The following is a 25,035-nucleotide window of genomic DNA, read 5'->3' as shown; positions in this document are numbered from 1 at the left end:
CGTCGGCCGCTTGTATTCGCAACCTTATTCTTTCGGTCATGACCTGTGGATCATGACCGAAAGGTTGCAAAAAACATGACTTAACGGTACACACTTCATGACCATAGGTGAGAGTATAAAAACAAAGATTGCTCGGTAGACAGAGAGCTTTGCCTTCTGGCTCAGCTAACCTTTCGTCGGTGCAGTACAGCGACTGCAATAACCGCCCCTGCCGCTCCGATTCTCCGGCTGATCTCCTTCTCCGTCCTCCCCTCACTTGTGAACAAGATACTTAAATTCCTTCACCCGGGGCAATGTCTCATTCTTTCCTGCCGAGAGCATCTGAGGCTATAAATGACTTAATAGCATCAAAATCAGTTGAACCACTTTTGAACATCTACCATACTAGATCTACTATAGATCTACTATACTAAAAAAAATAAGCATCTTTCAAAGATTTTGAATGTTTTTGAAACATCTTAATCTTATATCGGGGTCCCTGGCACAACATTTATCCAGAAAAGGGTCTGCAGACAAATTCCCGCCCCTGGTTGTGTCTTTTTATTCGCACCCATTGGTTGCTGTTTCGTGGTTGTGGTTGACGAAGAATCCTTTCTCTCCATCCACTACCATTGAAATAAGGTGTTTTTCAGTTGTTTCGTTTTTATATTCTGTGCGTTCAATTCTTATTTTATTTTATTTTATTGAACTTGCCATGAAAATGTTCGGAAAAATGTTTGAGAATCACTGTGCAAAAACTGCCTCCCCCTGGCCAGCTGGGGCGCCTGATGGAGGGGAAAGGAACTGGTTGGAATAACGTGTTCCTTCCACGCGCTACGTCCAACCAGGGAAACTCCCCCCTGTCAGGTGTAAAGGAGCAACTTGGACACTCAGGCATGAAGGAAGCATGAGTTCAAGTCCGTTGCTCTCCCCAGGTTGGTGGAGGGTGTGTGTGTAGAGCCTAGGATCACATTATATAATTGACACAGGGGTGAAAAAAAAGAAGCAAGTCACTGAGCAAGTCGCTATATAGAAACAAGCCCACCAAAACAAACTGAAATCCGTGAACCCATATTTACAAGCAACTTTACAGGAAAAACAAGCCCAAAGTAGCTTATAACAAAGCGGACACTGGCAACAAGCCAGTTGTTTGTTGTTTCCTCACACGAGAGACTTTGTGCGCCGTGCAGTGCAGCTAGCATCACGCTCCCGCTCCCGCTCGGCTGCTCACAGTGTGTTCAGCATGCGGCACATGACTTGCATTTATCCTTTTTAGTGCACACAATGCGTCTGATTGTGCTAAGGAAGGGGTAACTATGCACTATGGCGATCTCTCGTGTTCAAATCCAACTCATCAAACTGAAATTAAGTGGGCATAGGCACACTGCCGTGATATCCGTGCTGGCAGGGTTAACAAAGGCTTAATTATTGTGTCTGTCTGTCACTCACATTTCCTCACAAATGAAGTCAGTGTCTGTCTAGATCTTGTTTCCGAAAAGGGTTTTACTGTTTTACTGTTTTTTAATTTGAACTTGTGTCGACCTGACCTTGACCGTGGTGGTTGGTACGTCTTAACCACTGAAATACTACATACATAGTTGCACATTAAATAGCAAAAGATAGCGGATCTACAAGCTCACAATGGGTCACAGCACGATATGTTGTGAGCTAGTACTGTAGATCTGCTATTTTGATCGAATGTTTGCCTATTTTCACAGAATGTTTGCCTATTTTCACAGAATGTTTGCCTATATTTCTGCCAAGTGTTCACCTATTTTTGACAGAATGTTCGCCTATTGTGAGCAGTGTTGTTTTTGGCAGCAAATTTAGATTTTAGTTTTTGTCATAGTCTCTTGAATAGGTTTCACTTAGTTTTTGTCACATTTTAGTCACCTGTAACGTTTTAGTGTCTAGTTTCAGTCGACTAAATGTCGTAAGATTTTAGTCGACTTGCTGAACATAGCCGATCTACAAGCTCACAACGTGTTGCAGCGTGACGTGTTGTGAGCTTGTGGATCAGCTATTTTCAGCATGCAAGTGTAAAATGACTTATACAGGACCTCTTGTCCACTAGTCCCTTCCTAACATTTTAGTCCAGTTTTTATTTGCTGACGAAATCGTCAGTATATTTAGTCTTAGTTTTTAGTCATCATAGCTTAGTTTTGTTTCCATTTAGTTTTTGTCTGTGGAAAAAGGTAGTCGACGAACATTTTTCGTCTTAGTTTTAGTCGACGAAAACAACACTGATTGTGAGGTGCCCAGAACAGGAATGCTAGGGTTAAACATCTGGTTAAACCAAGTGCGGAAGTTCTTGAATTCAACTTAGACCAGGCAGGGATTACAGTTAGCCTAAATGTACTAAGAACATGGGGCTAAATATGTATTTGTGTGTGAATGGGCGAATGCAGATGGCACTTTGAGAACCCCTGATTCTGATGTAAGACACATCGTAAAGGAGGTGTGGGAGAGAGATGAATTAGGCCAACAATTAAGACTGCTGGGTAAATATTGACGCCCTGGCTTTCGCTCTGTGGCCGCTTTATTAGCCCTGCTGGCAATTATTAATCACCCACTAAAATAATGTTGTGCTTATGGTATAGCACAAGTACAGACACACACGCACGCTGTGAACTGGGAGTTGATAAACAGAAATGTCCCGGCGTTTATCCACGTGTAGTTGTATTGGAGTATAGTTGTGGAAACTTCACTTATTTTGAACCTGAGTCCCATGGGAGGAGATTGGCCATGTACTGTACAGGTATATAGTGTGAGGGGACAGACAGACAGACAGACAGACAGACAGACAGAATACTTTGGCAGTTTAAAAATATATATACAAAAGTGACATCAGTGAGTGACAACCCCAGGGTCCATTTGGTTACATTTGCACACTCTCAGAGTTAAATGAACCGAGTATCCTACTGTGTCATTCAGGTGGTTGTTGATGGTTGTTGTTGATGCTGATGATGATGATGATTGTTAGTGACATCATTGTTGACGTTGTGGTGCTGAGTGCCGCATCCATTAGGCTGAACTCCACCGTGAGTACACCTACAAAGACATACAGATGAGTAATGGGCCTGGGGAGCATCAGCCATTATGCAAACTGCACACTGCTGTGTCCTGTGATGGGCTTGGGCAGAGATGCATTGTTTTTTTTGCAATTTGTACACGGTAAAATCGGAAGCATGTGCATAATGGAAATGCAAATGGAAGCTAATTGTACCCGTTAGATGCCCACAGGCAGAGTTGTGTTATGTACACCTGCTCAGTGCGGTTGTACCCCCCCCCCCCCCCCCCTGGAATGTGAATTAGGCTCTTCATGAGATTACAACGAATAGGAGTTGCCAAAACGCTCTCGAGTGCCCTTGATAATATTACACGATTTGGGCTGGAATTAAAATGACTCGAGGCTGTGTGGTAGCGGCACGCTAGACAATGTGGACATGGAAATTATTTTAATTACTCTTCCCTCATGTCACCGTGAGGATTTTTCCATTTTTGAGATGGCAGTAATTTGTTAAATGTCTGCAGCATCGACACTTTAGTCATCAGAGAACTAATTACTTTCCCCGTAGCGTTATTTGATTCTTGAATTCCATCTGCGCCACGTGGGGAGGAAATGTCTGGTCCCCAATTCAAATACGTGGAGTAGTGTTTTCTTCTGGGTCTCACTTCCCCCTCTGTGCAAGGAAAGGCCATAGGTTTCCAAATAAGGCCTTGGTGAGCACTGGGAGTATTAATAGAATAAGACTGCTGCTGGGGAATATTTGTATGAACCCGCTGAAAGCCTTTATCTGATGCATGCGTGCTGTTTCCATGGCAGTGAGTGGGTGGGATGCTACAACAACAGTATAACCTAAACCGTCCCTAAAGTCCCTGGCTGCACAGCTGGAGCAAGTTGGCAAATGTTTCTGTATGTTTGTACATGTATCGTATCTGTATGTATGTAAAAAGTCTATTCATGTTAGAATGCTATCTATAGCTGTTCAAATGTGGGTTTATGTAAAGCTGGAGTGCAGAGGGGAGTTTTCCACAGCATTATGTCTCACGCCATGTTGCAGACATGCTCTTCCACCAACTGCAGGGGTTTTGTTGTGTGCCCGACTGGCGTCCTCCGCAGAGGAAAGCTAGAAAGGCGCTCTCTCTCGAGATGCCAACTTGCGCCTCCCACACAAGTAGGCCATGCATGTCCTACTTGTGCGCAAGCAGAGCACGCCATGAGGTGTGCTCACCACTGGCATCACCGCTTCCAAAACAAAACTGATATCGGTGATGTGAATAGGTCCGGGATGGTCTTTTAGATGAGTCCCAGGGACATTTTATGAGTCCCGCTTCAACAACGTTAGGAGTCATTTTGCCATTTTTACAAATTGCAGCATTTAACTCCCATTTCATTTTTTATGGTTATAATGTGGTTATATTCATGTAGAAAACAGAAGAAGAAATGATTATTATAACTAAAGCTAGCAAAATAAACTAGAATAAAAAACAGTACAGTGGTGCATCCCGTGGATGCAGAGGTCATTGTTTTATTGCGTCCCTTAACTATGAACTGCGTTTTGGGATGCAAAATGCACCCTATTTTAATCTCTGTAATATACAGTATTATGATATAATGCTCTGAGTTCCTATAGAGCTCTCTGTCTGTGTACGACTGCTGCTCTGAGTCCTAGAGCTCTCTGCTGTCTGTCTGGGTATGACTGCTGCTCTGAGTCCTAGAGCTCTCTGCTGTCTGTCTGGTTACGACTGCTGCTCTGAGTCCTAGAAGAGCTCTCTGCTGTCTGTCTGGGTACGACTGCTGCTCTGAGTCCTAGAAGAGCTCTCTGCTGTCTGTCTGTGTACGACTGCTGTGCTGAGACCTATAGAGTCCCTATATAAGCTACTTTGAGGTGTCCGGTAGTGTCTACTGCCTGGTACAACTGCTGGTCTAAATCCTCTGTAAATCCTCTCTACTTTCAGTGCTAACTAATGTCTAATACAACTGCTGGTCTAAATCCTCTGTAAATCCTCTCTACTTTCAGTGCTAACTAATGTCTAATACAACTGCTGGTCTAAATCCTCTGTAAATCCTCTCTACTTTCAGTGCTACTAACTAATGTCTAATACAACTGCTTGTCTAAATCCTCTCTACTTTCAGTGCTACTAACTAATGTCTAATACAGCTGCTGTTCTAAATCCTTGTTTAGACACATTATTGACCTGGCTTATACCAACCTTGAAACGTACCTTAGTTACATCACCAAGAATGATGGTCCCTTATTGGCTGTTGATGGTAACGTAACCACGGTAACTACGGATATGACATTTTTCAAGTGGCATTTCGTCCTCTGCCTAGTGGGAATTTCACATAAATTGCACTTTGCATTCATGATTTGAGGCATTATGGTGAAAACGGACCAATCCTGCAAACTTTGAAAGGCAATGTTAGCTAATCGGGAATTCGGGATGGAATATGGGAAATCGGACAGATCCGTGTTGATCACATGACTATAGAGATAGTGTGCACTGACTTGCGTGATGTGTGGATAAAATGTGTACGAGAAATATAAAGAAATGTGTTTTGCCTCATGGTGGCGCTATAACAGGTCGTTCTGGAAGATTTGGGGTAGAGGTTCGTCATTGGCATACAGGGGGTGTGTGTGTAGAGTTTGGGACACACGGACGTAATGTACGGACATGCAAAACATAATCTCCCGTCTTCCCCCATGCCTTCGGCCTGGTGGAGACATCCAACACGACCCCCTCTGTTTACCAGGTTGAACTGTGGAATACCAATGTGATTGTAATGTTCGAATAATTGCTAACAGGTTTACTAACATTTCCTGACTAATGAGACCTTTAAATGAACATCAATTGATAAGATCAACATATCCAAACAGATTGACTGGAAATTAATTGCTGTCTGAGGACACAAATTGCCTTGCATGTTTATTTTTCCAAAGTATCGTTGAAGATAACAATTAAGACCCAAAACATCTCTGCTTCATACTTCAGTCCCTTCCTCATGTGTCACGTCTCTCTATCTCACATAATCTTCTCTCTTTTCTTTCTCTTGGTCCTTGTCTCACTCCCAGCCCTATAGAGCGTCGCAGTCCCGCCCCCCCTCGAGAGACCCGGAAAAGAAATCCCCGTTCATTTTCCTCATAGACTTTTCAGAAAGTATTTATTTAAAGACGTTTACGCCGCGGACAAAGCCAACTCTTGTCGTGACCAATCATGACAACAAACAAAAAATGTTTGGCCAAACAAAGAATTAGAAATGGCAGGTTACAACGCTTTTTTTGTTGTTTTTCTTCTTTGTAATTATCCAAAATATTGTGTGTGTTGTCATGATTTGTCACGACAAGAGTTGGCTTCGTACAACGCTTAAAAGGTCTTTAATTAAATACGTTTTGAAATGCCTATGGGAAAAAATGCATTGGGATTCATTTCCTGGGCCACTCGTCGTTCTGAAAGGGGGAGGGACTGTGACGCTCTATAGATGTCCTCCAACTGATTGTCTCGATGGAGACCTGCTGAGTACTTTTTTTTTGCTGCACCTAATAAAGACATGTGGTGTTGCTGTCAGTTCCACGAACAGAGAGGCCTGTGACTCAGCTGGCTGATTCAGCACATTGTATTGTTCTGTGATGATAGCCTTAAAGGAAGACTTTAGTTTTTTTCTTTTTTACAATTAAATTACACCTGGCCACAAAATATCACAGGATCTACTGAATGTGAAGGGGCGTACTATAGGGGCCTGCCATACTTGTATGACTAAACATGTCAGTTTGCCACCCCCTTCACATTCAGTATAGATCCTGTGATCTTTTGTGGCCAGATGTAATTTCCTGGGGTCTAGTAGGACTATTGTAAAAAAATAATAATAATAATAATAAAAGAAAATACATATTTAGCCCCATGTTCGAATGCCCCCGCCCCTCTGTAAACAAATCGCTAAAACGAAAGAAAGCAGCAAATGAAAAAAATTAACACTCATCTTTTACTTTCTCTAATAACAACCTAAAACATGAAACTTGGTTGAAAAAAAAACGAACATTGTCCTTTAAGGAAGGGGCCACTGGCATAGGCTAGCTCCTGGCTGCCAGTCTCAGCAGCCACCGTATGCCTCGTACCGTTCAGGGGAACAGTTTTTTTTTTTGTACAACCAAAACCTTGGACACAACACGACAATTTACAGACTTGTGGACCGGGTGGAAACTTGGCAGTGGCGAGCGTTGGCATTCAGGGTGGACGGCCGCGTGTTCACCTCCAAATGTGTTCATGGCTCTGTGAGTTTAAATGAGGCGGAGAAATCGAATTAAGCAACCGAATCCAACTCACCGATTTTCTCTAGAGTAGGTGAAACGGGTCGTACGTTTGGTTAGCATACAGGAATGGTACACGCACACGCACACACACACACACACACACACACACACACACACACACACACACACACACACACACACACACACACACACACACACACACACACACACACACACACACACACACACACACACACATGCATGCAGCAAGATCAGTCAGCGATGATTTCATCAAACTAATAATTTAGTCAGTCAGTGGTGGACAGTAACCAAGTATGGTACTTTGCAATAATTAAGTAGGCCTACTCTTGTATTTTAACTCAAGCAAAGGGAAACTTTCATTGTAGTTGAGTAATATTTGACCAAAAATATCTATACTTGAACTCAAGTAATATTTTACTAAATTTGACTGAGAATTTTCGTTTTTTCATGTCATATGAAAGCAGGGAACCATAGCTTCAAATTGACATATTGGTTGTTCAGTTTGATCCACCATTTTTGGAGATGTGGCTTATAGAGTAATTAATGTCTTGCAGAAAACAGTGAGTTGAGAAAACAGGCTTGAAAGGTTCACTTCAGTGGTCTCTAACATTACACCTACAGTAGCTACATGTTTGGGCATTTATTTCATATTTACATGTTGATTTCAGCTCTGACACTTATTTAAGACATGCTCTAGTATGTGAAGAGTCTGCCTGTGCTATTAACTCATTTTGAAGAAAAAAAAAAAGAAACGTTTTTCTCTCTCAGTCAAATCTGGTCACATATGTTTATCCACCACCATGTGTTGATGCTACAAATTGTCCTGACAGACTTTCAGACAATCACGAGCCATTTTTTTGTGGTGCAGCCACTCCAAGGAACAGCATTATGTACCTATTAGAAACTTCTAAGTAATTCCATTTTTCAATTCAAATGAGCTTTATTGGCATGAGACAACATACGTTTACATTGCCAAAGCAAGTGTCAAAATATATTAAAACTGTTGAAAATGGGGAAAGTATATACAGTTGGAGGGGGTACAGCATTGTGTGAACAGAGCTATGTGTCACATTGTACATCAAGCTGCCTCACGCGACAGAAACAGGAGATAGGCTCCTGCCCTATGGGCTTCGGCAAGGATTACTCACTGAAGTAAGCATTTGGGCATTATTGAGTAGTCAACAACCAGTCGATTATATTATTATTATTATAATCAATCTCTGTCTCTCTGTCTCCCCTCCTTCTTTCCCTTCCTTTCGGTATTCCCACCCCTCTCTTTGCTCATCCTTTTCTTCATCTTTCCATTTGTTTCCCCTCCGGCTGTTTGGTTTAATCAGGTAGTGTCGAATGTGCTGATCTTCTCCTGTACCAACATCGTGGGGGTGTGCACTCACTACCCGGCCGAGGGCTCCCAGAGGCAGGCCTTCCAGGAGACCAGGGAATGCATCCAGGCTCGACTCCACTCCCAGCGAGAGAACCAGCAGCAGGTGAGAGACGGTGTTGTTTTCGCCGACTAAAACTAAGATGGAAAAATGTTCGTCGACTACTAAAATGCTAGGAAGGGACTAGTGGACAAGAGATCCAGTATAAGTCATTTTACACTTGGTTGTATGCTGAAAATAGCAGATCTACAAGCTTTGTAGATTTGCTATTTTCAGCAAGTGTAAAATCAGTCATTACGACGGCATCAAGGCCCTCCAAAATACATTTTAGTCGACTAAATCAACTGTAGATTTAGTCGACTAAAATCTTATGACATTTAGTCGACTAAAACTAGAATAACACTAAAACATTCCAGGTGACTAAAATGTGACTAAAACTAAATGAAACCTATTCAAGAGACTACGACTAAAGCTAAAATCTAAATTTGCTGCCAAAAACAACACTGGTGAGAGAGAGAGATAGTAGTAAAGGGGAAGTAAATGGGTACACCGTACCGTACACTTATGGAGGCTGGGGTTAATAGTAGAGCGTTAGTTCACCATCATATCGTCTTGAAGAGCTATACAGTGAGGGGGGCAGGGGTTCGGGGGATTGAAGTCTGTCTTATGATCATGATGCGTACTCCAATCCTCCCATCTCTGTGGATGGCAGAAATCCTTGGTGAAATATTTTATCCACTCAAGGCAAATAGAGTGCTACAATTTGTAATGATAAAGCACGTACGTCAGTGCTTACGCAATGGGGTTGCCTCAACAGGTGTTAACCCATTTTGGTGTTTTTAAGCATTATGTTGTACTATAGCTGTTGAAAAAGAGATAGATCGGCCATTGTCATATGTCATATATATTTGGAGTCCTTGACATGAATATGTTTGAGAACCACTGACATAGAAACATGGGTTTTTCAGGATTTAGAAGATTTTTTTATTTATTTCGACGTCTGGCCTAAATGGGTTCTCCCGTAGTGTTTAATAATATGGTGTCGTTCTCCTGTGTAGGGTTGTCGGTGATGCTCCGGTCGATGTCTGTGCTCCTTTGAAGGATTGGACATATAGACACAATGTAACTTAACCAATAAACATTAACAGCTATAGGAGGAGAAAAGGGTCTTTAACGTGCAGCAAATATTCCCAAGGAAAATCTTCCCTCATTCACCAACACACTCTCTACGGTTTGTTGCGCTCCTCTTTGTCTCTCTCACCAACAGAGCCTCCACCTGACACTGTGAATTGTGTCTGTGAAGAAACCGTTCCCTCATTTTAAAGTTTTCCAGCTCAATCACTCTCAGTGACACCAGTCCACTCAACTAGGAAAAAGTGCCCCTCGGGGCACAGGTCTCCACCAGGGCTTGGGTCAGGTTGTGGCCTCCTGGTGGCGCTATAATAGGCCAATGTGAAAAGGGTGACATTTCTTCTTACGCCTTGGATGGCAATTGGATGATTTGAGGCTTTTTGTTCCAAAAATGTGTTTTGCAAAAATCAAGGTGGCGCTATAACAGGCCAATGTGAAAAGGGTGGGATATATTCCTCAGCCTAGTAGGAAAGTCTGTGAAAGATTTCACGTAAATTGCACACTGCGTTCATGATTTGAGGCTTTTTGTTCAAAACGGGCCAATCCTGCAAACTTTGAAAGCCAATGTTAGCCAATTAGGATGCAATCTGAAATATCAGACAGATCCGATTTGCGGGATTTTTGGACAGAATAAAAAAAAAATATATAATATAAGAAAATGTTTTTTTCAAAAGTCTGCCTCCTGGTGGCGCTATAACAGGCCGTTCTGGAAAATGTGGGGCAGAGGTTCATCGTTGGCATCAACTTCCACTAGTCCCTTCCTAACATTTTAGTCTAGTTTTTATTTGTTGACGAAATTGTCAATATATTTAGTCGTAGTTTCAGTCATCATAGCTTAGTTTTCATTTAGTTTCCCTTTAGTTTTCATGTATTTCAAACTCCAGCTTGTCACTGTCCAGGCTGCATGAACAACAGCGTTCATAGCGCTCGTTTTTCTGCCCCCTCAATGTCTTATAACTCTGTCTTACTCTATGGCTCTGGACTAACCCTGCTGTGGTTGTAACTCTGTCTTACTCTATGGCTCTGGACTAACCCTGCCGTGGTTGTAACTCTGTCTTACTCTATGGCTCTGGACTAACCCTGCCGTGGTTGTAACTCTGTCTTACTCTATGGCTCTGGACTAACCCTGCCGTGGTGGTTGTAACTCTGTCTTACTCTATGGCTCTGGACTAACCCTGCCGTGGTTGTTGTAACTCTGTCTTACTCTATGGCTCTGGACTAACCCTGCCGTGGTTGTAACTCTGTCTTACTCTATGGCTCTGGACTAACCCTGCCGTGGTTGTAACTCTGTCTTACTCTATGGCTCTGGACTGACCCTGCCGTGGTTGTAACTCTGTCTTACTCTATGGCTCTGGACTAACCCTGCCGTGGTGGTTGTAACTCTGTCTTACTCTATGGCTCTGGACTAACCCTGCCGTGGTGGTTGTAACTCTGTCTTACTCTATGGCTCTGGACTAACCCTGCCGTGGTTGTAACTCTGTCTTACTCTATGGCTCTGGACTGACCCTGCCGTGGTTGTAACTCTGTCTTACTCTATGGCTCTGGACTAACCCTGCCGTGGTGGTTGTAACTCTGTCTTACTCTATGGCTCTGGACTAACCCTGCCGTGGTGGTTGTAACTCTGTCTTACTCTATGGCTCTGGACTAACCCTGCCGTGGTTGTAACTCTGTCTTACTCTATGGCTCTGGACTAACCCTGCCGTGGTTGTAACTCTGTCTTACTCTATGGCTCTGGACTAACCCTGCCGTGGTGGTTGTAACTCTGTCTTACTCTATGGCTCTGGACTAACCCTGCCGTGGTTGTAACTCTGTCTTACTCTATGGCTCTGGACTAACCCTGCCGTGGTTGTAACTCTGTCTTACTCTATGGCTCTGGACTAACCCTGCCGTGGTTGTAACTCTGTCTTACTCTATGGCTCTGGACTGACCCTGCCGTGGTTGTAACTCTGTCTTACTCTATGACTCTGGACTAACCCTGCCGTGGTTGTAACTCTGTCTTACTCTATGGCTCTGGACTAACCGTGTTGCTCCGCCCCCAAAGGAGCGCCTCCTGCTGTCGGTGCTTCCCCGCCACGTTGCCATGGAGATGAAGGCCGACATCAACGCCAAGCAGGAGGACATGATGTTTCACAAGATCTACATCCAGAAGCACGACAACGTCAGGTAGGAGGACAAGGTTGTGTGTGTGTGTGTGTGTGTGTGTGTGTGTGTGTGTGTGTGTGTGTGTGTGCGCCAGGCATTCCAATATAACATTCTAAGTACCAACCAGTGGTGGAAAAAGTACTCAATACTGCAATTTAGAATTGAAAAAATGACACTTTTATGAGCCAATGAATATTACAGTTTTATGAAAATTCTTCTTCTGCCCCTAATACATGCGTGGCTTTGCATGCACATGTTTATGAGACTTTACAGTATGGTAGAGGATCATGCCAAATAGCACTGAAACCAGTCTTACTCCAATTGGCCAAAGGGGGGCGCTATAGCAATGTCTGTCTGTCTGTCTCTTTGTCTGTTTGGGGTACGGACAGCTGCAATACCGCTGGGTGACCTAAAGTGGCACTGTTGAGCAGTGCTTAATTACATACCTGATATTGGTCTTTATTATTTTGTGTCCACACTTTGTTGCATGGGGAAAGCTAATGCTAATTTTAGTCAGCTGTTTAAAGGTTTCATGACATTAATTATTTTTATTTTTTATTTTAAGTGTTGTGACCTCAATTATATGCACACAACCTGAACTTTGAGCATTCAGTGGATTTTCTGTGGTCTGGGGGGTTTTCTCTGTGTGTTCTGAAGCCTTTTGGCTGCAATGAAAACAACAAAATCCCTCAACAGTGACATCTGCTGGAAAATAAGCTGGGATTTGTGGACTCTTACCTCACAGTCCACAGGCCAAATCGGAGCACTTGTTTGAGCCAGAAAACCCACAGAACATCTACTGAATGTTAAAAGTTCCGCTTTTTTTGGGTGCAATGGAGCTCGGAAAACCTAAAAAAGTGTATGTGACGAACCCTTTAATGATTCCACAGGACAGATAAACAGCCACAATTAAGTTTGGCACCATCTTGTGGAATGTGCAACCACTACATCATGATGATACAGAGATAAAGATATAACTGAGACATAGCATGAGAAGCTTTTGTAGCATTCTTTTTTGGGTTAAACTCAAACTAATTAAACAGTTAAACTTCATAGCACTGGGCTGTGTATTTTAGTAACTAACCTTTATACCTTTACTGGAGTAATTCCAATTTTCAGTATTTACCTACTTCCACTTACTACATTGCAGAGGCAAATAATTAGGCCTATTTGAAAACTTTAGTTACTTTATAGATTACTTTATGATTTTTAATACAAAACATACCCGGCAATTTGAAAATAGTCGATCTACAAGCTCACAATGCGTCACGACGTGACGCATTGTGAGCTTGTACATCGGCTATTTTCAATATATCTTTATACGTTTTTTTATATTTGAAAAGTTTGTACTTGAATTTCGTACTTGGCAGTATTGATACTTTTGCTTACAGTACTTAGGTAAAAAAAAATAGTACTTTTTCCCACCACTGCATGTTTGTGACAGTGTCTATAAAAAAAGGTTATCTTTGAAAAACAAAGAAAAGGTCCCGCTGTCGGACACTTTTCGGTCGATTAGACCTTCATCAGGACAGACGATGAGATGGGACAGTGTCTACACATACTGTACAAACCCATTCACGTGTTCGCAACTGCACACGTGCACAACTGTTGCCCGTGGTGGTGGCAGGCTATCTTTTAAACCTCTACAAAATACCGTCGTAAAACCGGCCCTACTTATAACGACAGCGAGGACAGCCATCAGCAACACAGTTGGGACTGAGTGTAATCAAGAGCCCATAATGTCATGGAGAGGTTACTCTTTACATAATTGGACAAGACTTGCCCTCAGCAGCCCGTGCTTTTCCGCTGACCCCTTGACTCTCTCTAGAGCGCGTGCACACACACACACACACAGACACACACACACACACACACACACACACACATGCGCGCACACGTACACACACACACACACACACACACACACACACTGAAGCAGGGCAATGAATAAAGAAATTAAGACATGGAGTGGGGTTTGCGGGGGCACAGTGTCCAATGCATGATCTGGCTGGCTGATTCAATGGGGGAACTATAGGTGGTATAGATTAACAGCGATGGTCGGGGCTAAGCTTGTCCGACTCTCGGGTGTCTTGACTGTGACCAGGCGGGTTAATGGCTAATAGCTAACAGGACCGGCCCGGGGCCCCCGGTCTGTCGGGGAGCTATAAGCGCGATTGGTATTGGGTAATTGGGGCTCCGTTGAGAGGCCAAATCACAACGGGGAGAGGAACTGACAGCTCCCATTTGCTAAGACTGCTGAGAGAGAGAGAGAGAGAGAGAGAGAGAGAGAGAGAGAGAGAGAGAGAGAGAGAGAGAGAGAGAGAGAGAGAGAGGGGGGAAAGATAGGAGAAGGGAGTCGGTCATATAGAATTTAGGGTGTGCATGTGTGCGTGTGCTGTATTTGACCCATTTCGGGCGGGAACCTCTTTTGGTGTTTTAAGCATTCTGTTCTACTTTAGCTTTTGAAAAATAGCTAAAGTGGGGTCGGCTGCCAAGCTATGAGCTTGTAGATCTGCTTGTAGGTCTGCTATTGATTTGATCCTGAAAGTGTGGTGCAAATGTGGTGCAAAACTTTGAATATATATTCTTTCAGAGCGAATGTTTTTAACTCAAAACTACCTGGAACAACATATTTTCAGATGGGGGGGGGGGGTCGGCGGCCAATTTCATAAAACCTCTGGGGTCCTTATTTTTTATTTTTTTGCGGCTTACGCCTTTTATTGATTTTTTTGAAGGGACAGACAGTAGGCTGACAGGAAACGGGAGAGAGATGGGGGATGACATGCCGTAAAGGCCGTGTCGGGTCCGGGAGTCGAACCCGCGGCACACTGCGACTGGATTACCAGTCCGGTGCCCAGACCGTTACGCTACGGCCTGGGCCTCTGGGGTCCTTATTGACATGAAATCATTTGAGTACCACTAAACGGGTCTAAATGGGTTAAGGCTATACATTACCTGCTCTCACTCAAGGACTATGTTCTTGGCCAGTGCGCCTGCTGTCAGTCCACTTCTGTTTTTTTGTCTTCTGGACGAGAACAACATGCCCTGCGGTTTTCTTCGCGGAGGAGGCCAAAGCGGCATTATGGGGGCCGGATGTTTTGATGCTGCCTGCCTGCCTGCCCTCCCCTCTCAGGGTCAGAGCAATAGTTCTGAAATGGAACACCATGGTGGCTTTTGTCATGCCCATTAATCTGACAGTGTGGGTCACAGAGAGAACGGTTGCATAAAAAGATAAACAGTGATATTTACATGCTTTGTATGTTGTGCAGCGATGTGTGTGTGTGTGTGTGTATGTGTGTGTGTGTGTGTGTGTGTGTGTGTGTGGTACTGTACACACACACTGCGGTGCAACCCTCTTGAGTGTGCATGGAGGCATTTCTTTCCAAAGCATATCTCACAGATTGTGTGACTGTGTGTTAGGCAGGTATGTGTAAATAGACGCTGTCCAGAAATGAGTGTTGCCGTGTCATGTTCGTGCCAGTGTCTGCAAAGGAGCACAGAAAGGGCGACGGAGGAAGTAAAGAAAAAGATTCAAAATAAAAATGAAGAAAAAACTAACCCAAACAAAACGTTTAAAGAACAGTACCGGTTGATTTTCTCCAATCAGCCAAACTGAATAATTGCAAAGGATATGAAACAAAATTGTCAACAGTCTCTCATCAGTGTTTTTCTGCTGCATATTCCACATTTGGAATTCAACATAAACAATCACATCACATAAACAACACACTGGCTGCAGCATCTCAAAACGGACAGTAGTACTAGTATGTATTGTATACATAAACAAACAAAATAAAGCGACAGTCTCTGACCTTTTTCGGGCAGCCTGACATGTATTTTGACCAGGACTATGATCAGTGTGATGATGAGGGCCATTGGCGAATCAACTGTGGATAGGCTACGGCTAACATCTCCTCTACAGTGAGTCTAGTCTACACTACACCCAGCGACGAGCTTCTTCAGATAGTCTCCATTTTACGTGCCGGTGGTCAGTGGCCACTGGCGGCCTTATATATGTTTCAATCGTTTCAATTGAAACGGGCCTCGAACCTCTTTTTGTAAAAAATAATAGTAGTAGGCCTAGTAGTAGTAGTAGTAGTAGTAGTAGTAATATAGCATTGCATCGCAGCCGGTGTGTGTGTGTGTGTGTGTGTGTGTGTGTGTGTGTGTGTGTGTGTGTGTGTGTGTGTGTGTGTGTGTGTGTGTGTGTGTGTGTGTGTGTGTGTGTGTGTGTGTGTGTGTGTGTGTGTGTGTGTGTGTGTGAGCCTGTGTGTGTGTGCGTGCATGCGTGCGTCTCAGAGTTAATCAGCCATCTAGCAGATAAAAGGCAGCTGGTTGGTGGCATTGCCAACCCCGCGCTGGAGGAAACCAGGTCACAGGGTCAGGACTTGCCAGCACAGCACAGCTTTGATTCAGCTGAAAGCTGAACTCCAGACCAGATTCCACTGGTGGAAAAATTACTCACATTTCTTACTTAAGTAAAAGTATCAATACTGTAATTTATAAGAACAAGAAGTACTTTGTTACAAGTAAAAGTCGGGCTGTTCAAAATTTTACTTGAGTAAAAGTACAAAAGTATTGGTTTCAAAATGTAGTTGAAGTGCCAAAGGTAAAAGTAGTCGTTGTGCAGAATGTCCCATTTCAAGTTTACAAAAAATCATAGCCAATCTACAAGCTCACAACGTGTCGCCGGCTATTTTCAAAGGGCCAAAATGTATATAGGGCTGAACTTGTTAATGGATGTTTTGTAATAATAATCAAAATCTGCAAAGTAACTAGTAACTAAAGTTTTCAGTAAATGTAGTTGAGTAAAAGTACAATATTTGCCTCTGAGATGTAGTGGAGTAGAAGTAAAAAGTACAGGAAATGGGACTGTCTCACACACTGTCCACAGTGTCTCTCTCTCTCTCTCTCTCTCTCTCTGTTGTACTGTACGTGCTTCGCCTCTGTCTCTCTCTCTCTCTGTTGTACGTGCTTCGTCTCTGTCTCTCTCTCATCATCCACTCTCTTTAGGTTAATGCAGACCACTGTGATTTTTGACCCCTCCACAACGGTCAACCACATAAACCACATAAACAAACATCCACGTTGTAGGGGAAACATTAGCCAAACATTGCATGAATAAAAATAGCTTGTAGATCGTCTGATTTGTCGTAGACGGAACAATTAAGGTACAGAGCCAACTCGGGTCCAGTTTACTAAGTCTGGAGGGTTTAAAGTAAGCAATAAGCAATAATATCTCAACATTTAATGACCTTTTTCAGATAGCCAGCAAAAGTCCATTAAACAAAATGTTTGGTCAAACCATATGGGCTTCCATTGGAAATGCACTGGAGTGGCCATTAAACACAGACACAAGACAGGTCTCTTGAATGTGTGAACACAGACCAGTAAGGCCACCCCCTCCTGGTGCTGCGGCCATCTTGGAAACTGAAACACAATATAAACAATGGGTGGGGGTGGGGCCGATAAAGGCCCTTATTCTGGTACTGTGCTATACTTCGCTACATTGTCAAAAGCTGTCAAAATGCCTTATACTCAGGACTGATTGCTGTCAGTAAAGGGGCTGAAATAAGGCCCTGCGACGTAACACCGTGTTCTGGTGAGTGAGTCGTCGCCTAGGGAACAGTGACATGGAGCTTATTATACAGATACAGAACGTTTGTATCTCCCTCGTTGGTTCCTTGTTCTTGCTCTCCTCCCACTCGTAGTCGCAGCGCTCTGTGGCGTGTGTCACTGTGTTCTAGATAAGGGCTGCAACCATCAATGACTTTCTTAGCATTTAAGCCATTTAGACCCGCAACGAGATTCTATAAAATGTCTTCGAAATCATGACAGTTTTGTGAAGAAGCTATGTTTCTACGTCAGTGGTTCTCAAACTAACCGCGCTACGAACTTGTAAATCTGCTATTTTCCAATAGCTAAAGTATAACATCATCCTTAAAACACCAAAATGGGGTTCCCGTCCAGAACGGGTTAATCTATCGATGACTTTTTCGATTGATCAAATCAATCAAGAAGCATGACATGGGCCCAGGCCGTAGCGTAACGGTCTGGGCACCGGACTGGTAATCCAGTCGCAGTTAGGGTTGGGATTCGTTAGGATTTTAACGGTTCCGGATCCTTCCCGGATCCCTCTTAACGGTTCCGGTTCCTAACGGTTCCCTTAACGGATCCTAATATTATTTTTTTCCCCGTTTTTCTGACATAGATTATGCTTATATTATAACTAACCTAACCAAGTACATAATAAACACAAATTAATTAATTAAATTATTGAAAATGCACTTTACAATTATGAGGTGGCACTATTATTTAAACTTCACCACCACCACCAGCAGCAGCTAGGCACCACAACAATATCATTGTTGCAATTTGTACTGTATATTGCAATTTGTACTGTATATTAAATATACAGTACACAATATTGATATTGTTGTAGTGACAAATGTTGTCTTTAATGTTCAAATTAATTTAATATGAAGGACCCCTTACCCTATTGGAAACAAGCCATAGTGCTTTCTTGGATTATAGCAGACCTTGTATTGAACTGTAGGCTACGTTCCTGTGCTTTTTTTCTGCAAATTGTTTATAAAGTAATCAATCTATGGCGGTATATTCACCTAAACGCTGGGCTCTCAACAGCCACGCAATTAATTTAGAGCCAAATTAAAAGCACGTTAGTAGTTTTTATTTTCCATTACGTTACTAGCCTGGGGAAAGTAAACCAGCCTTGCATCAGATCGTCCCCCGCTGGCTGTGGTGAAGCTGCGGGGAGAGCAGGCACGGCTTTCCGCATGGCTCTCAAACGCGATGTGTAGGCATATTGATTTTGAGATGTTTCCTCTATGTTCACGTGGTACAAGTTGCAACAACCTTTGCTAGCAACTCTCGCATTTATTGCACTTTGCATGCTCACTGCTCAGCCTCAGTCATTTCCCTCTCTGTTAACCACACTTTGGCGACATACTTATACTGTCTCACTCGCTCCACAGCGGTCGCTGAATGCACAGAACAGTGGGCGTATCCTCCCCGACCCCACTCACTCATGTAGGTGGGGTGACGTCACCCCAGGCTCTGCTTGCATGCAGGCACAGACACAGCGGAGCTAAATGACAACTGATGAGATCCGTTTGGGGAACCGTTAATAAAAAAACGATGGAACCGGCTCCGGATCCGCAATGTCGGAACCGGGTCTGAAATGGACCCGGTTCCGAATCCCAACCCTAGTCGCAGTGTGCCGCGGGTTCGACTCCCGGACCCGACACGGCCTTTACTGCATGTCATCCCCCATCTCTCTCCCGTTTCCTGTCAGCCTACTGTCTGTCCCTTAAAAAATCAATAAAAGGCGTAAGCCGCAAAAAAATATCAAAAAAAAAGAAAAGAAGCATGACATGGCTAGTTAGTCCCTGCGACATCCTAGGGCCATGTTCAGGCCAGGCGGGTTTACTTATACATCAAGCTGCCTACAGACCTGCCCTGGGTTGGCGGTTCGAATCCCGGCTCCTCCTCCTCCTGTCCACATGTGGAAGTGTCCTTGGGCGAGACACTGAACCCTACATTGCCTCCAATGAGTCGGTCGGTGTGAGCTCGCCACCGTCGGTGTGTGAGTGTGGGAAGTGAGGATACTGGCGTCGACTGTTCGCCGCTTCACCTCCCAATGTATGAATTAATGAACCACTGTAAAGCGCTTTGAGCAGTTTGGAAAAGCGCTATAAAAATGCAATTCATTATTGTATGCTTTGTCGTACAACAGCGTAAAAAATAACTGATATACACCAAATTGCTGATTTACAAGCTCACATTAAAACGTCACATCAACAGGGGGTCACACGAAAATAGTGAAAGTGGCTTATCTACAAGCTCACAATGCGAGCGTTGCAACATCGTGAGCTGGTAGATCAGCTATTTTCTCAACAAACACAAAAAAAGTGAAAAAAGCAAGAAAAGGTTTTCACCCAAAAAACAAAAAAAAACATTGTGTGGAAGCCTGTTTTCTCAACTCGCTGTTTTCTGTAAGACTGAACAACAGCCAATATGTCAATTTTAAGCTATGATTCCCTGTTTTCATTATGACATAAAAAGGTCCCCCAGTCAAATTTGTTGTTGGCCTCAAATAACCCCAGCTTTTCCTTTTTTTAATGTATGCTGCCATGTTTTTATGGAATAGAGCTTTTCATTGATTAATTGATTCATTCACACATTCACTCACACACGCACACGCGCGCGCGCGCACGCGCACACACACACACACACACACACACACACACACACACACACACACACACACACACACACACACACACACACACACACACATTCTACAAGGCACCATACATGCTGCCGTCTTTCCCGCTAATGACGGACAATCTGTCCCCATGACAACAGTGTGCTGCACTTGCCTGCGAGAGGACCCTGCAAAGAAAATATCTGATTAATCTTGCAAATGTATAGCCTGGGAATAATGGGTTCATAAACCTTTTATTTAGTTTGTTTATGAACAATGAACCTGCATTGGCACACTCAACATAAAATCACACATTATTGTTTCTGTCAGGCCACATTTCAACCTTGTTATTATATTTTTTATAGATTAAAATAAACATTCTGAGGTGGCCTCGAAAACGTTACTCTAAAATCATCTGCAAGCCGGAGTTTTTTTTTTCTTTTTTTGTGCAGATTCTATTTATTTTTGCTTACATGATTGACAAACTTACAACCTTTTGATACAGCAACAGATATATGTAGGATGTGTGCGTTTTCTGCACCTTAAAAAAGAATGATGTAGTTGTTTTAGACAAGTTAATTTATCCCCCCCAGACAGCAAGGGCATGCAGTCTATGCACTTAGTCTTGGTTTTAGTTAGCTTAGTAGTTAGTTAGTCTAGCTTAGTTTTCATTTTAGTTTCCATTATTTTTCGTCAGTGAAAAAAGGTAGCCGTCGAACATTTTTCGTCTTAGTTTTAGTCGACAAAATCAACACTGCCACCCACCCTCTTGTACTGTACTGTACTGGGCTTCACTGCAGGCAGCCGCACGCTAGGGCATTAAGTAACTAGTCGACCTGTCGACAAAAAAAATAATAGTAGTAGTTACCAATATAGTCACCAATGTACACAGTTTTTTAAATGTACAAATATTTATTTACAAAGAAAATCCAAATAGGTAGTTAAACAACTAGTCGACTAGTAAACTAGGCAACTAGTCAACTAGTAAAAATGACTAGAAGTGAATGCCCGCCCCTGCCACCCGCTGTGATCAGTTTGAGCCTGTTTGGTCTGAGGACCTCTGCATTTAGAACTATCATCTTAGTGTATTAAATACACTAAGATTATAGTTCTAAATGCAGACCAACACGAAAAGATCAGAGTGAGACCAAATTTTGGTCTCACTTTTCGTGTTTCTTCCGCCCCTTTCTGAAAACATAAATAATACTGTATATCATCATCATCATACTATCATACTATCATCATCATCATACTTCATCATCATCATCATCATCATCATCATCATCATACTATCATACTATAATTCTAACAATGTCTGTCTGTCAGAAACACCGCCTTATCTCCTCATTGCCTGCACCATCACTCCCACTTTTCACTCAGGCATTGACCATATGAATATGGAGGTCTTAACGAAGCCCTTTTTTCGATTTGACACATTAATTATTAACAATGAATTTATTAGTGAATTCAAAACGCACCGGGCGCAGTACCCCCTACGGCCACAAGGGGGGGGGGGGGGGGGCAAATATCTCACAACGGGTAAGGGATAGTATAATATAATTTAATGATGGAGCATTCAGTGATTTGGAGAAAAAAAAAACCCTGGTAACAAGATGTGCACATGCAGCGATGGAGCTTGCACAAAAATAATTCCACTCACTTCATTACACATGTAAACCTGCGATGCAACATTAACGTTTATTATAATTCTGTCTTTACTTTTCATCACCGTTCATCACCTCTCTGGAGCTTACTTTGCTGTAAGTTAGATAATGGTTATTAGGTGCTAAGTAAAGTATAAGCTTTATGTTGCTATCATTTCCTGGTGAGCTGCTAGAATTGTCCTCGTGCTTCTGTTAACTATGCCGTTGAAATTAAGTGTTTCAGAAACACTTTAGTCTAGGGAGGCTCATACAGTGAGCGCAGAATAAACACAATTCCCTGTGTGTCACCATCCATTACAAGCAGCACAGCAGTAACCGAGTAGAAAACCAGTGTCCAACCAATAGAATATTTGTTTGTGTCTCAAACATACTTAGCAGATCTACTATTTTTTAGAAAAATCGTGAAAATATTTATTTCAGAAAAATGGTTTGAGTTTGAAGTCCAGATGGAGCCAGGTCCCAGCAGGGGATGAGAAATCTGCTTCAAGTACTTAGTATAGCACTGAGTTCACAGCACAGGCTGACTGCGCGGCGAGGCATGCTGCTGGTGTGGACATTTATCATCGGTACTGTTTTGGTTCACCTCGAAGCTGTTCTTGAAACCGCAATCTCAACTCTACAAGTTCGCAAACGTGTCGCATTGTGAGCTTATATATATCGCCTATTTTTTTGCTGCAGAAGTTTAGTATAGAGCGAAAACAGGAGTGTGCCTTCTACAGTACAGAGCCCTGGGGTACTCCGGTCATATAAGTGTATACAGTAGGGTTTAAGTGGTTACTGGCCGTTCGAATGAACCCGCTCATTGATGGAGGGATGAGGTCAACATTCAGGATGTCTTCAGGGCTGTTTGGGAGAATGCAACAGGAACGTTGTGTGCCTGTACAGTGGAAAATAATGTCTTCTGCAAATAACGCCACAAGATTTAAAATTCCCTAGCCTTATAGTAACCCCCTCACTAGGACTGATAAGGGTGCATCTTTTTCTTTTTTGTAATTTATAATTTGTGTAGATTTTTCTACATTTTGACAGCATACAGTACGTTGTGCATTGGGTCGTAGTATGCCAAAACAAATATAGACAACATTTAAATCGGCGTCAGAAGAATAACTAAAAAACATTAAAAAAATGAAATAAACAGCAAACAGAAACAGAGAAAAATATAGTTAAAGAAAGTCAAAAGAAAAGAAAAAAGAAGATAAAAAGGGGGGTGGGGGGTCCTTGGGTTGTGATAACAGAAATACATTTTTGTTTTGTTTATGTTTTTGCACCGTTCAAAATAAAGATAAGAGTTACCAGCGTAGTGGGACATTCTCATTCGTTCTCTTCTATGGTATCCAAATTTCCTATATAGGCTACTGTAGTTCCATAGGGGTGAACACAGGTATAGGGGTTTACTGAGGTTACGGTTAGGAATAAGGTTAGGTTTAACCGCTTAGGCATCATTTACTTAGGTTACTTTAGGAATACCATGCAGGCCGCGAAGTTCCGCCGGCTGTACGCCCGGCGGCGAGTTGGTAAAGGGGCGAGTCGTTTGGTATTCGTGGTGAGCCTTTCAGCGCCAGCTTATAGGCTCCTTGCCTGCCTGGGTCGGTCGTCCCCGCCAGTGTCACACTGTCTAACCTGACACTCTCTCCAACAACCGCTAACCGTTGGGCACATTACTTGTCTAGCTGTCAGTCCACTCCCATTGTCTCTGCATCTTTCACAGGGAGAAACTGAAGTCACTGAGTCAGATGAGATCATCATCATCTGCCCTGTGTTGTAGCGCTTGGTGTGACTGAGGAGAGCGATGAATGTGTCCGCCCCGCGAACACAACCCTGCCGCGGTGTCGCTTTACACACAGGTTCTCAGGAATCGATAGCTGACTATTCACACGCATGTATAGTTACTGTACTTGCATTGTAGCACATTGTTGTGCGTGCACGCGCACACGCACGCACGCACACAAACACACAAACACAAAACCCCCTAGTTGGACATGTCACATGCTACTTAAAGTACTTCTACTACTTCTTCTCTCTCTCTCTCTCTCTGTCCCTATAGTATCCTGTTTGCAGACATCGAGGGTTTCACCAGTCTGGCGTCACAGTGCACGGCTCAGGAGCTGGTGATGACGCTCAACGAACTGTTTGCCCGCTTTGACAAGCTGGCTGCGGTGAGGATTCAAGCACGCACGCACGCACACAAAACATTTTGCACAAAATATTTCCATCAGATCATCTTTAATTAATGTTGTCTTTAATAAAGTAATTCCTTTGCCTAAATAATGGTGTGCGGGCCCTACAGTACCTCCTTCCACCAGTGCCTTATTGGCCCTCTGCCTGCACCCCCCACTGTTGAAGTGCGTGTAAATATATGCTCCGTTAGAAAAAAGCACTCATCCAGGAGACTTCTATCTAGTATCTATTATCTTCACTTCAGTGTCACAAATTACATAAGTAAGTATATGTAAAGTAATATTGCTCTTCGGGCAGAAACCTTTTATCTCAAATTAACAGGTTAAAGGAGAATTCCATGCTCCCCACCAAAGAGGTTCAGGAGTTATTTTGTGCAAATGTGCATTATTGGCTATTTCCCCTAATATAAGCCTTCTATGGGGTTTGGGTTTTTGTCCTAATTCGCTTATTTCCATCAAAATAAGTAGTAAAGTGTGCCGCTTGGGATACTATTTAAATTATGAAGAGAGAATATATACCAAAAAGAAATTGAGCGATGGAAATAAGCGAATTAGCACAACACCCCAATGCCCCATTCAATTCATTGCAATTCAATTCAATTAATTGAGGGCTTATGGTAGGGGAAATAGCCAATAATGCGCTTTTGCACAAAATAACACCTGGACCTCTTTGGTGGGGACGTAACAACTACAAATAAAGGTAAGAAAGCCTTCTAGCATGGAATTTTCCATTAACTGCGGTCCATTTACGGCCATCTTTTTAGGCTAGACTACCTTAAGTTTAAAGTGACCTTTGAACAGCCACTGCACCGACCTTCTGAGTTGCTGCTTGTAGTGATTTCACACAAATTTTGTGTAGCAATGGCTACACAAAAGAAGAAGATGCATGACAAACAATGAGCTTTCACTGCAATGACTTGAGTGCTTGAGTCATTCACAAATCAGGCTGTGCTGTTTTTGTGTCCCTCAAGTGTTTTATAATGAAATGCGTCCAAATTAACTCTCTTCTTTTGAACTGACAAAGACGCATACAAAAAA

The 25,035-nt window shown here is 42.9% G+C and overlaps 1 protein-coding gene across 1 annotated transcript in view; it reads left to right on the top strand.

The window, feature by feature from the left end:
* The window catches only part of adcy5 (adenylate cyclase 5), a 113,400-nt gene that overhangs the window by 46,027 nt on the left and 42,338 nt on the right, over positions 1–25,035 (top strand). Inside the window, exons 2-4 of the mRNA XM_083776081.1 lie at positions 8,612–8,761; positions 11,829–11,950; positions 23,865–23,976. Coding sequence (XP_083632207.1) covers positions 8,612–8,761; positions 11,829–11,950; positions 23,865–23,976 — 384 coding nt within the window. The remainder of the gene's footprint in view (positions 1–8,611; positions 8,762–11,828; positions 11,951–23,864; positions 23,977–25,035) is intronic.

The sequence above is a fragment of the Protomyctophum parallelum genome (genome assembly GCF_964188405.1).
Source record: "Protomyctophum parallelum genome assembly, chromosome: 11".
Taxonomy (NCBI): domain Eukaryota; kingdom Metazoa; phylum Chordata; class Actinopteri; order Myctophiformes; family Myctophidae; genus Protomyctophum; species Protomyctophum parallelum.
The sequence above is the reverse complement of the archived record's forward strand: the minus strand, read 5'-3'. Positions and strand labels throughout refer to the sequence as shown.